General features: G+C 41.9%; 1 protein-coding gene across 1 annotated transcript in view; it reads right to left on the bottom strand.

Annotated features, from left to right (window-relative positions):
* Positions 1-8,026: 8,026 nt before the first annotated feature.
* FAT4 (FAT atypical cadherin 4) overlaps positions 8,027-12,329 on the bottom strand; it is a 142,972-nt gene continuing 138,669 nt past the window's right edge. Inside the window, exon 17 of the mRNA XM_048078120.2 lies at positions 8,027-11,473. Within this exon, the coding sequence (XP_047934077.2) occupies positions 9,603-11,473 (1,871 nt within the window). The 3' untranslated portion in view covers positions 8,027-9,602. The remainder of the gene's footprint in view (positions 11,474-12,329) is intronic.

Genomic DNA, 12,329 nt, shown 5'->3' with positions numbered 1-12,329 from the left:
GACAAACATCCAGGGACATCTTAAAATTAAAACAGAAGCAACCCAAATCAGAAGGCAAAGGAAACTTTGACAAAGCTTCAGAAACTTGTCAGATACAATCATTCACTAAGTGTACTCAAATCAACCAAAAAGAAGGGCCCCCTTCACCACAATCTGCTGAGCAGTATTGAAAGGTTTCACTTGCATTGCTATCCGCAAAATTAGCTTAACAAAAAACTGCCACAGGTTTTAATGCTAAGAACAAATGAACAAAAATTATACTGAGAAAATAAATCAAGGGGGTTAAAAAAAAAAAAACACAAAAAAACCCCAAGAAAACAGCAACAGAATCTCTGCTCACAGTAGGAAAAGTGAGTCAAAAAGTCAAAGCGCATATTATTTAAGGTAATCCAAAATCTCCCTCCAATTAAAAACTTCAATCAAAAAAAAATCAGTTATGTTGAAGTAATGAGACTATTTCTCACCTCTTTCACATGACTCAAGCTGCAAGCTACTTTGGAAAAGAAAAATGGATCAAACACATAAATATAAAAGATTAGAAAAGCCCCAAACAACAATAGCACATGATTTGCCCTAGCTGAAAAGTTATTTCCTAATGAAATTGAGAGGACAAGTTTCAGGTATCACTGGCAGTTACCAGGAATGTGCGTTCAGGAGAAGCAGGGAGTAACTATCATCCTCTGGGACTTACTTGTTTCATCAGGAATTGTTTTCTACCTGTGGTGCTTCAAGTGACTAAGTGATCAAGGAACTTATTCAGCCAAAAAACTCTTGAAGGAGAGCATGGACAAGGGCAAGAATGAAAGGAATGCTGAGATGAGAAGCTTTTGCCTGCCCTTTTTCTTGGTAACAATAATGGGTGCAGACCAAAATACCAGTCAATGTCCCATTGCGAAAACATTTTCTCCTTTGTAAATAAACATGTAGGCAGTTATATACTGCAAATAAGTATGAGGCAGAATATAAATTATTCACAGGCAATTATGAATGTTGTCACGGTAATAACTCAACAAGCAGCTGCATTTGGGACAGGAGCCTGATCCAAGTGCTCTGATGCTGAGGATGTGATTCTGTTTCAGAACTCACCATTCTTTTTCAAACTCAGTATCCTGCCTCTGCCAAAACAGCATAGTACCTTTCTTTCTAAAAACATCTTGCCATTTGTAAACCCCCGTCTACGAAGTGGGGGGATGTCATCAACCTTATCTCCACATAATTATAAAAATGGTATTCTCTGCCACATAACGTTATGTGGCTCTGCAATATCCAGCCCGGTTTGATGACTGCAATGAACTCTACCAGCTGATTTTATAGTCTGTGTAAAAAATTATTCCTTTTTACTTTTATTTTTGTATGCTTAGCAACAGTAGTTTTAAGAGAGACCAACCATTCCATTTCTCAGTTATCTTTCTACAATCTACAAGAAATTCTTACAAAAGAGAGCTGTCACATGATGTCTTTGCCAAGTCTTAACAAAGTGTTTTAATAAAGATTTGCATTATTCAGAGGGAGCTGTATTTTAAAGGGAATTATAATGTATATTTGGAATTATTTTTGGTCATTAACACCAAAGTACATTTTATCAATGACTCCAAAATGGCTATTTTTCATCCAGTATGCTTTCTTCTATATTCATGTTTATTTTTTATATTAATGTTTATTTCTTATTCCCTAATTTGCTGTTTTAGCTAATTGCACAAGATGTGCAAGTACAAACACTAATTGCTAAATCAGGCTCTGGTTTTTAAAAGACTCGGGGGAAATAAACCAACAAATGTGAGGACAAGGACCTGTTTATTTTCCCTGCGCCTTTTCTGATGGGCTGCAGGAAAAGTCCCAGTATTTTAAGAGAATACACAATTATGCTGAAGAGTGGCTTATTTTTATTTTATTACTGGGGGGATGGAGAGAGGTTGCTAATCCCTTTTCCAATCATGGAGTCTTGCCAGGGAATTTGCAAGGTATTAATTGCCATATGGAAAGCATGTTCATGAATGTGTACATATGTTGCTATGTATACATACAAGCTTATGTACGTATGAGTAGAAATGTCTTTGTAGAGACAGTTTTAGTCAACATATTTTGCGGGCTACACAACAGTTGCTGACCACACACACCTGAACTGTTGCCTTGTGCATGCTGACCGTGGAAACGAGTGTGCTCAGTGAGGGTGGAGGTTCTTGGGAGAACACAGTGAAGTTCCATCCTATTTGGATCTCTCTTTCTCTGTTCTTTTCAGTCTGGCACATCTTTTCACACCGAAGTTTCTGATCTCCAGTGACTACTGCTTTATGATTCAGCCCTGAGCTATCTCCCTTTCTTTTGACAATTTTAACACAACTGTTGACACAAAATGAGTTATCTGCAATAGTGCATGTCATCCTTGGGACACAGGCAGAAGTCTAGAAAGACTGTGAGAACTTCAGCTTTTAGTTGGTACGCTGTAGAGATTTGTCCTGACTCTGGAACAAATTTTGGGATGTGGGGCTTTTATCTTGATTTTCTTCTAGTTGACACCTTTTGATGACTCCCTAAAATGCTCTAAGATTTAAATTAAACTTAAATGCATTGTCAGTAAGATTCTTGTTTACCAATGGTAAGGAGGACCTATTTCTACTCACTCTCTGTCTATCACTAGCTGTGCTTTCTGACTGTAAGAGTGAGAGAGAAAAACAGCATCCTTCTGGATCCTCGTTTTGCCCTGTGCCGAAAGCAGAGAAGCAGGAACATTGTGTAAGATAGGGGATGATGTAGAGCTGCAAGAAGTCACAGTGTGTTCCGTAGCAGCCACAAAGAGGCAGAGCATGCCACTGTTTGACTTGCATAAGGCACTGTACAGGGTATTGCCATAAACAGCATTTCATGAGTGCTGAGCTGAAAAAAGGCTTAAGGAGCTCCAGCCAAGTTGGTGGAAACTTCTGAAAACTGTGTCCCACAAAACTTAACACTTCCTTGGAACAACAGATTGAGAGCCTTTTTCCTCCCCGCCAATAAATGGCAAATTAGAGGAACAGAAATCAGTCATTCATGTGGAATCACTTCAGTCACCCCTGGGAACCAGCCTCTCGCCTGAGTCTGAAGCACAAGATAGCATTACTCGTGATCTTACCCTGAGCTAAGGCTTTTGAAAAACATGAAGCGTGCTTGTAAGAGCCTCGGGCTTTGGGTGCTCCCTGAAGCAAGCAGATCCCAGATGAGGCCTGCAAAGTGGCCAGCTCTGACAGACACCTCGCGCAGGTTGGCTCTACGCTGTCCCTGCTGAGGGTGTTTCACCATCAGCCGATTAAACATCAAGCAATTTTCATCATTAGTAGTAGACATGCTTGCTGATATTTTCTCCCCAGTGGAGAATGCAATCAACTGAAATGCCCTGCGGTTTTGTTTTAGCAGGTTGCCAAACCTTTTGGCATTGCTTTTGTAGATTCTTCCCCACTATGTTTAGAAGTTGTTGAGAAACTTGCCTGCTACTATTACAGTGATTTATTTATTTATTTATTTTGTAAGATGCTCCTAGATGAAACGCACATGGCCATAAAATTGGAGAGTGGTTCTGTAGCAGATTTCCTTTGTGAAGGGCTTTTACAGAGATAAAGGTACTTTATTACACAAACTCCAATGCAGAAACACTCTATCCTCTGCTGACCATCCCCATACAGCAGGATGCTGAAACGTGGAAGTCACTTGGAAAAAGAGAAGACTGTAAAACTGACTAAGAATCCATCTGGAATGGTTTGCTGGGAAAAGACTGTGTAAAGCTTGACTTAGTGAAAGGTGAGGTTCATACAAAGTATAGGAAAGGCAAATTGAGTGCAAATATCCAAATATTTGGAAAAAAATAGAAAAAGGTTGTGATGATCACTGGCAACCTGAACACATGCTGGCAGTCACCCTCATTAAGTGCTACTTACAGGAAACCAAAGTGAGGATGCTGGGATGAGCAACGCACTGACCTTAAAGAACAGAGGGAAGAGAGGGAAGATTGTTGAATATGTATATAGACATGGAAAAGGAAAATGATAAAAGGGGGAACACTTACAGGAGAAAGCAGAGAGAGACCAACCCGTTCACTTACTTCTTCCCTCAGTTCTACTAAAAATATGGCAACTTTTTTTTTTCTGATTCCTCTTTTTTTCCTCATTCTCCCTCCCAAATTTTAACATAAAAGATTAATTAGGAGCCTTTTATGGATTTCAGTTAAGAAAATGGCTTTTACATGGCAACATTTTAAAACACTACAAAGGCTAATATCATTTGAATTTTATGCTTAAGAAACATAATCTACAGTAAAAAAAAAAAAAAAAAAAAAAAAGACATTACTTCCAAAGTGGCACAGGAGATTATCAGTATGTACAGTAAAAGCACACCATACATCCTGTTGTCTCAGGGGTATTTCAGCTCCTATAGGAGCTGGCTGGCAAAAATTAAATATGGTCAATGTTACACGGAAGAAACATGAAATATAGTAAATTTCTGTAGTGAAACTAGGCTAACTTAAAACAGCCAGTAATCAAACTGGCTAATCATTGTTGGTTTTGTAGCAGAGGCAGGAATGAGAATCCAAGGCCGTCTGCCCACTACTTTCCTAATGCAGAAGAGAAACTGCAGATTTGGGACAGTGAGGCCAATACTGTTCCCCCTATCTGAGGAAGAGCATTAGAGCTGGGATCATCTTAAGGTGCCCTTTGTATTCCTCATTGGTGCCTCTGATGGACAGATCTTCAAATGCTTCGGTGCTAAGGAAGGGCTGGTGCCCCAGCACAGCATGTCTCTCCTGTTTCTTTCTATAACAACCAGAAGGGGAACTGGAGGGTGCTGGACTTACCTGGAATCACAGGATGGCATAGGCTGGAAGAAACTTCTAGAGGTCACACGGTCCAAAACAGGGCTAGCCTTGATGTTGGATGAGGTTCATCAGCATGTTGTCCAAACAAGTTTTGAGTACGTCCAGTGACAGGAATGCCACAACACCACTGGGCAACCTCTTGCAGCACCTAACTACTTCCAGTGCCAGAATAGTTTTCATTATCATTCAACAGGAATTTACCTTTCTGCCATTTGTGGCTCTAGTCCTTTTGCTGTACACCTCTGAGGAGCGTCTGGATCCATCTTCCTTTATTGAAGGCATCTGTGAGATCTCCAACTCCTCCCTACCCCAAGCCTTCTTATTTCCAGGCTGGAATAATACATCCCCAGCTGGATTTCACACTGCTAACCAATACTTTTTGAGTTGTTGGCTGAAGTCTGCAGTCATATTCATAGTCAGCTTGTTGACATGGGATGTTTTCACTAGAAGGATGTGGGACTTTGTTACTTGTTAATGTATTTTGCCTGTTGTGTTTTTTTTCATGTATGTTTCAAGTTGTATAACTGATGAAAAATATTTGAAGGTTTTGAATCAGACAAATCTAGATTTCACATCTTTTAATAATTTAGGAGCCAACCAGAAATTACAGTTGTTCAAGACTGTTGTGTTTTCACTTTTGTAGCTATACAAGTGAATGCCAAGTAAATCTGGCATACTCCCATCTATCTTTATCTGATTAATCACTATGAGAAAACATCCTCATCTGAGATGACAATGACAGATTAACTCTAGCCCTCTAGAAGAAGCTGGACAGTGGCACAGCTCCCTTCCTCATCCCACAGGAAAGAAACCAGAGTTTGTCTTTGTAAGCTCCTAGTGGCCAGGCAATAGGCGGTGGGAACAGAGACATTAATCCTACTTCTCCCTGAGGTTATAGGCAGAAAATAGAGCAAATCTCTATGCCTGAGCCCATGTCAGTTCATGCAGAGTAGTGATGGGAGCCAGTCCTAGTCCCCTATGCACGGGGGGGGGGGGGGCTCACAGTTCTGTGCAACAGGGGTACCCTGTCCTGCCCTGGCTTCCCAAAAGGCTGGCTGCATGGCATGCTCCATCACTGAAACTGGACACAAGCTCAGAGCTTTATAGGGAGACATGGAAAGGACTTTATTCAAAAAGACACAGGGCTGAAGAGAGTACAGGAATGATCTCCTTGACATTTAACTCAGTCATTAGAAGAGTGATTAAAATAAGAAACAGGGAGGTATAAGGAGTCTTTACGTGTAAGAGTTATATTATACACTAATTTTACAGTGCAGCCATTCTATTTTTCAAATATTCAAAAATATTTCAGTACTCATTGTAGAATCTTTTTTTTTTAATGTGTAAATTACTTCAGCATTTTAAATTTAAAATATTTTTTAAAATGTGCTTTAATACGAATTTTTTGATCTTGCAAATGTGTAGATGTTATACCTGGAGTAATGTATGTACAACATCCATTAATCGATCTTGTCCTATGCAGCTGATGGCAGAAACCATCAACCATGTCCTGCAAACAGTCAAGTAACAGTACAACTTTAACCACAGTAAAATCTTGCTTGACTGCAGAAAGACTAGTCAATTAAAGTCACATTGCTGACATAAGATATATTGGAAAGCTCCTGGGCACTGAAGTGAGCAGTGCAGACTGTTTTCCTTTCCTGATATGTGATTTATAACGTCCCAGACTTTGCAAGAGGACCATGCAGTTCGGATGATAAAGAAGGGGAATTATGCAGCTTGCTCCTCACAACTTGAATAGTTTTGAATGACTGTTTCACATGATTTACTTGGAGCCTTTTTCTCGTTCTTTTAATGAAGGAATCGAGACAGAAATGGATATATTTAAGTATCAAAAACATCTCTGTGCTTTTCAGAAGCAGAGAAACAAGGAAATCAGCAAAACCTATAATTTTCTCTGTTAACATTTAGAATGCACTGCAACTCAATAAACTGAAAACTGTATTAAAGGTATGACAAATTTTGTGCATTATTTTCCCTTAATAAAATTTTTTGATCATCTCAGAATGTTTAAGTGGCATAATGTAGCTCTCAATATGTTTGGTGTTATATTTAAAAGATTTCATTTGTTAAAGTTTTCATGTGTTACTAAAGTCAATGCTTGGATGTGGTATAGTTTGTATTAAAGGATAATATTTGAACTAAACATACAGCTTTTTAACAGATGTTTAATTACAGCAGCTTCTCAAACTCAGAAATCATTTGTGGATCTCAGTTATTTCAGAAGAAACTACTTATATACAAATGTGTGCTACTTTGCCCCATTATCTTTTCACTGTCGTGGGGCAAGACATAGTTGGTAGCATTTTTACCTAAAGAGAGTACCAATTCCTCTTTGCTGGTTCCAAGACAACCTGACCAAAAAACTCTAAAACAAACAAGTAACAGATAAGAAAACTTATTACTGTTCTTCTAAATTCTTTTAACAAAATACCATCAATAAAAATGGTAACTTCAGAACTCACCTCTTGCTTGTATTGTAGTCTTAACTTTCTCACTGTTTGCATTCTCCAACAAGTTGCCTAAGTTTGATTTACTTTTTTATAAATATACAGGAATGCAGTTATTTATCGTCCAACTGCTGCTTTGTGACAGAAGAGCCTTGTTCTCACACTCATAACTATCCACTGGAAAGATTCAGGTTTGAATAGAGATAGAAGTCTTGATTAACAAATACAAAACTGGTTCCTATTAATAATCCTGTACAGACTGAAAGGCAGTTTTGTTATGTTATTAGAGCTCTGAAAGCAGACTTTGTACATTTTGACAATGTCACAATGCTGCAATACTAACTCTTCTCCATCTCCCTGAGAAAGGTGAAACCTGCTACTTTTTGAACCAATCAAGGTCATTCATGATGTAAAAGACAGATACACTGAATGCTTCTCTCACCCTTGGCAAAATTTGTCCCTTTGTGAGGAAGAACCCTATGATACTTGGCAGTACCTTAAGAAGCATGCTGGGCTGGTGCTGCCCCTCTGCAGAGGGACTAATTTAATTTCCACAGTGATCCTTGTGCTGCCTTCACTGTGACTGAACACTGAACGTATATTTTACACCACCAACTTGCTTCTTAAAGTCCAGTTTCTGTAAAAAAAGTTAATAAAAGTGAAGATCAAGGAATGAGAAATAGACACATGAAAGGTTTCTAATAACACACACTAAAGATTTTAAATAAATATTTTAATTCTATTATTGGCATTTACAAGTAGAAAGCATACAGTATGTTACAATTTTATCAAAATGTGAAAAATATGGATGTTACATAAGTAACAAATGTAAAAAAGGTATTTTTCTTACCTTCCCTGAAAGTAAGAAAACTATTCAGCATAGGAAAATATCGATATAAAAAACACAGCTTAGGTAAAAAAAAAAAAAAATTTGAAGTTTTTACACAGTACAATAGGTTCATCAGATCTGCATGAAGATGTAAGGACTTTGTGAAGTACTACTTATCCTAAAACCTTAGGGAATTTGGGTCAAACAGTAAGCTACATTAATGAGTCTACAAGTAGTTTTCCCTCATATCCGCTCCAAAATGCTAGAGTGCAGTAATTTTCTATACAATAAATAATTCTTCAAAGTTTTCATCATAGAAAATCATATAATGCAGAAAATGCCACTCCAAAGGTCACAAAGGCTAGGCAGTGCTTTAATAATAATTATGATAATACTTATTATAGTGCTTTATAATGTCTAAGCACTTCAGATGAGTTAACTAATTAGTCCTCACAACACCCCTGTGAGGTAGGTGAGTGTTACTACTACCTTTCCAGAGTACGGATGGGACAATGGGATCTGGGGAGAAGCACAGGCTGCAGCAGCTGCACAGCTACAATGAGAGGCCAAGAGATGTGGAAATGGAGTTTCTTTCCTCGTTCCCCTTGATCATGATGCTGTGAGCCAGGCAACCTGGCTGTGCTGTGCTGACATATGCTGAGCACTGCCCTCCCACTGGAAGCACTGAGGGGGGGCAGGCAAGGAACAGGGTTGAGCATCCCCAAATATTTTACAGAGATTCAGAAGCTCTCACACAACTTTGTCAATTAAAAAAAATAAAAAACAAAATCCCCAAAAGAAGACAGAAAAGCCCCCAAACAAACAAATTAACAAGCTGAAAAGAACAATATCTCCTAAAGTGCTGACCAGCTTGAGCTGCTTCTAGCACCTCTTGTATGGAATAAGACTTACAGCACTGTTGCCAGCAATTACTCAAGCTGATTTCTTCCATAATCTTTACATGTGAGCAACTGCAGGATACGGTAACTACGTTTTCTGAGACACCTTGCTACTGTAATTCCTTCATTCATCATCCTTCTTCCATGCACTTCTTAAGGAAAATTAAATCCTCAATACTTTTGCATTATAAAACACATTAGTAGCTGGAGACAATATGCACATCCTTCACAATTCAAAAAAAAATTTAGTTCATTTTCAGAACAAAGCATTATTAATTTAAGAATCACAAACCAAACAACGGTAAATAGGAAACCCTTTTAAAAAGCTGCATGCCAAATATCTTGTTTCCAAATATGCATGCAGGAGAAATAAATTCATCCAAGCATAATTAAATTAAAAATGTTTTAAGTCTCTTTCAGCAGCATAATGGTTATTATTTTCAAAGTCTCCTCCAACCAAACTGGCCTGGGGTGCGAATGCTGACCTTTCCTTTCCTACAACCATACAATGGTCTGATTGTTCCATGGCCTTGCCCTGTGGCAATACCCGGAGACAAAGCCTATACGTACTGTTCTGCTTCCCCCTCCTTGGAAACAGCCTTCGTTGTACCACCTTTGCTGTCTTCACTCGCTGCTGCTGCTGCTGCTGTTTTTTCAGGAAGTGATGCCAAATCCTTGAAAACATCCACATAATGCCCGAAGCCCGGGCCCCAGTTCAAGAGGTTGTCCCAGTTGAAGCTTCCCGCCTGCTGCCCCAGCTTCACGGGCAAGGAGCTCTCCCCGGCGCCGGCCGCCTGTGCCCCCACAGGCCCTCCCTCCCCTCGGCGGCCGGGGTACCGCCGGGGCTTCAGCCTTGCACCATAGTTGTCCTCATCATCCGCGTCGGACTCGTTGACCTGGGATAATTTGGGCATCCTGGAGGTGTAGGCTATGGGCTTATCCCTGTCGTACTCCATCTCGGAGCACGTGAAGGACTCGTGGGAGTCACTGTCGGAGGAGGATTCAGGTGCGGGAATGCCGTCTGCCGGGTTCCTCGTCCGGGACAGGGGCCTTCTGCAGTCCTCCTCAGAAGAGGACCGGCCGTGGTCGGCACTGCAGATGCTGGGGTTTCTGGGACGAGGGGTGTTCAGTCTCTCCACCTCTTCGATGGACAGCCCCACCGGAGGAGCAGACTCCAGAGGGATCTGCCCGATGGGCTGCTTCAGGCGGCTGCCCGGTCGGGAGCCGTGGCTCGCCATGGTCTGTGGACTCTTACTTCTTCTCCCCAGCCGAGTGGCGTAGTTGAAAATGCCGGGCTGGCAGACGTCGTTGTGCATCTCCAGCGGGCTCCCTTCCCTTATGGCGAGGTGCAGCTCCCTGGCTGGGCTGTGCCTGTAGAAAGTCGATGACTTGGAGAAGGGTGCGGGGCTGTGCCGAGACAGGGGGTTGGGAGTAGGGCAGGCTGAGTGGCTTAAAGGTGTCGTCCTCAAGCCCTGCCCATAGGACGGCTGGTACGTCAGGCTGCTGGCTCCCAGGGGCATGGGGGACTGCCGGGCGAAGCCCAGCGGGCTGTGCCTCTGGATGGAGAACTTGGGCGTGTGGCTCCGAAACTGCTTGTAGTGCTGGATGATGTCCGCGTCCGAGGGGGCAATGCTGCTGGCATTGTCGATGTCGTAGTGCTCTATTTCGGGCTCGGGGGAGGCCAGAGGGGCGCTGGGGATGGTCTCTGTGGCGTGAGGGATGTCGGTCTCATCGTAGATGAGATAGGGGTTTTCCCTTTCAATGATATCGGGTTTTGGGTTCCCTTCGGGCTGCTTCCTGACCGTCATGTCATCGCCGTAGGGTGGGATGTTGTCAGGGTCATCAAACGCCACGTTCTCGCTCCCTTTTTTCTTCTTCTCCTTTGTTTTCTTCTCCTCCTTCGGGGCTTTTGACTTCTTCCCTCGGCACTGGTTGCAGAGGATGAGGCTGAGGACCAGCAGTGCCAGCACCGTCGCACAGCTGCCCACGATGGCGGGCACAGCCCAGAGCGGCAGGGACAGCTCAGCAGGGTGAGGGGATGGCAGGCACACGTGGCCACCACTGAGCCCCGCTCTGCAGACATGGCCAGGGCTGCAGGAGACCCCCAGGCACGCTACCACCGTCTCACACCTCTGCCCTGCATACGCCTCGGGGCAGCTGCAGGTGAAGCCAGCGTGCGGCCCAGGCTCGCAGCTGCCTCCATTTTGGCAGGGGTTGGAGGTGCAGGCACCCGGTGGGACGCACTGGTAGGCGTACCACTGGTTGATGCACATCAGCTCGCCCCAGCAGGGACTGCTGGCACAGACGTTGGGGCCGCGGCAGCCGATCTTAACCGAGGGGTCTGTTTTGGAGAGGGTGGCGAGGCTGTGCTTGCCGGCGAAGGGGAGGCTCTCCTCGCCATACTTGATGTAGGAAATGCAGCCATCGAAGCCTAGGAAAGAAAGCAGTAGTCACTTTGGGATCTGGAGACTAAGCATGCACTGTCAGAAGATGCAGAAGAAACTCTGAGCATTGATGCCATGCTAAAGGGAAAGCCTGCTATTGATCAGCAGATTAGAAGCTCTGCAGTATGTATTTTACCCCCTTGGAATGAAAGGTAAAACAAACACACAAGCAACAAATTGCAAAACTCAAGGCCACAATGGAGATGGCAGCCTTCTTTTGTGATGCTGTATTAAACAGAATGTGGTGCAAATTGTGCTGTTAGTTACTACATAAAGTCTCCTTATTTTCACAAACACATCTTGGGTGTACTAAGCTTATGGTTGCTTCCCCACATTTTTATCTTCCATTGTAATTAATGTAGAAATATCTGTGATATTAATGACATTGGTGTAATTTTGAGTAACTCCACTTGTTTCACCTGAAGGACGGATTGTTCAGATGTTTCACTATCTAACAATCTGTGTTGAATCATTTAGAGTATGGTGTACGAAATGTTTTCTTGCTTTCTTTAAACGTTTCCTCTTAGTTGTAATGGTTATTTTGTTCATAAACTTTTGACAGTTTTGGGGGGTACATATTAGACAGGAGCTGAAATCTGCTTCTAAGCAAGAGAAGGTTAAGTAAAGGCTGCTCATACCCGGAGCTTCTGATGTAACTTTTATACCTTACAAAAAACACTTTTACTTATTGTAAGTCTGCCAAATCAGAATTCAAAGAGGTCAAGGCTTTTAACTTCAATACTAAGATTTCAAAGCAACAGAAGTATTCTTATGTGAATAAACAAAATGTATTCGAATCTGCAGTTAAGAAACTGAAATAAACAAATCACGTTTTCTAGAAGC

This window comes from Anser cygnoides, chromosome 4 (assembly GCF_040182565.1).
Source record: "Anser cygnoides isolate HZ-2024a breed goose chromosome 4, Taihu_goose_T2T_genome, whole genome shotgun sequence".
In the NCBI taxonomy this organism is placed as follows: domain Eukaryota; kingdom Metazoa; phylum Chordata; class Aves; order Anseriformes; family Anatidae; genus Anser; species Anser cygnoides.
Note: the sequence above shows the minus strand (reverse complement) of the source record. Positions and strands in the feature narration are given on the sequence as shown.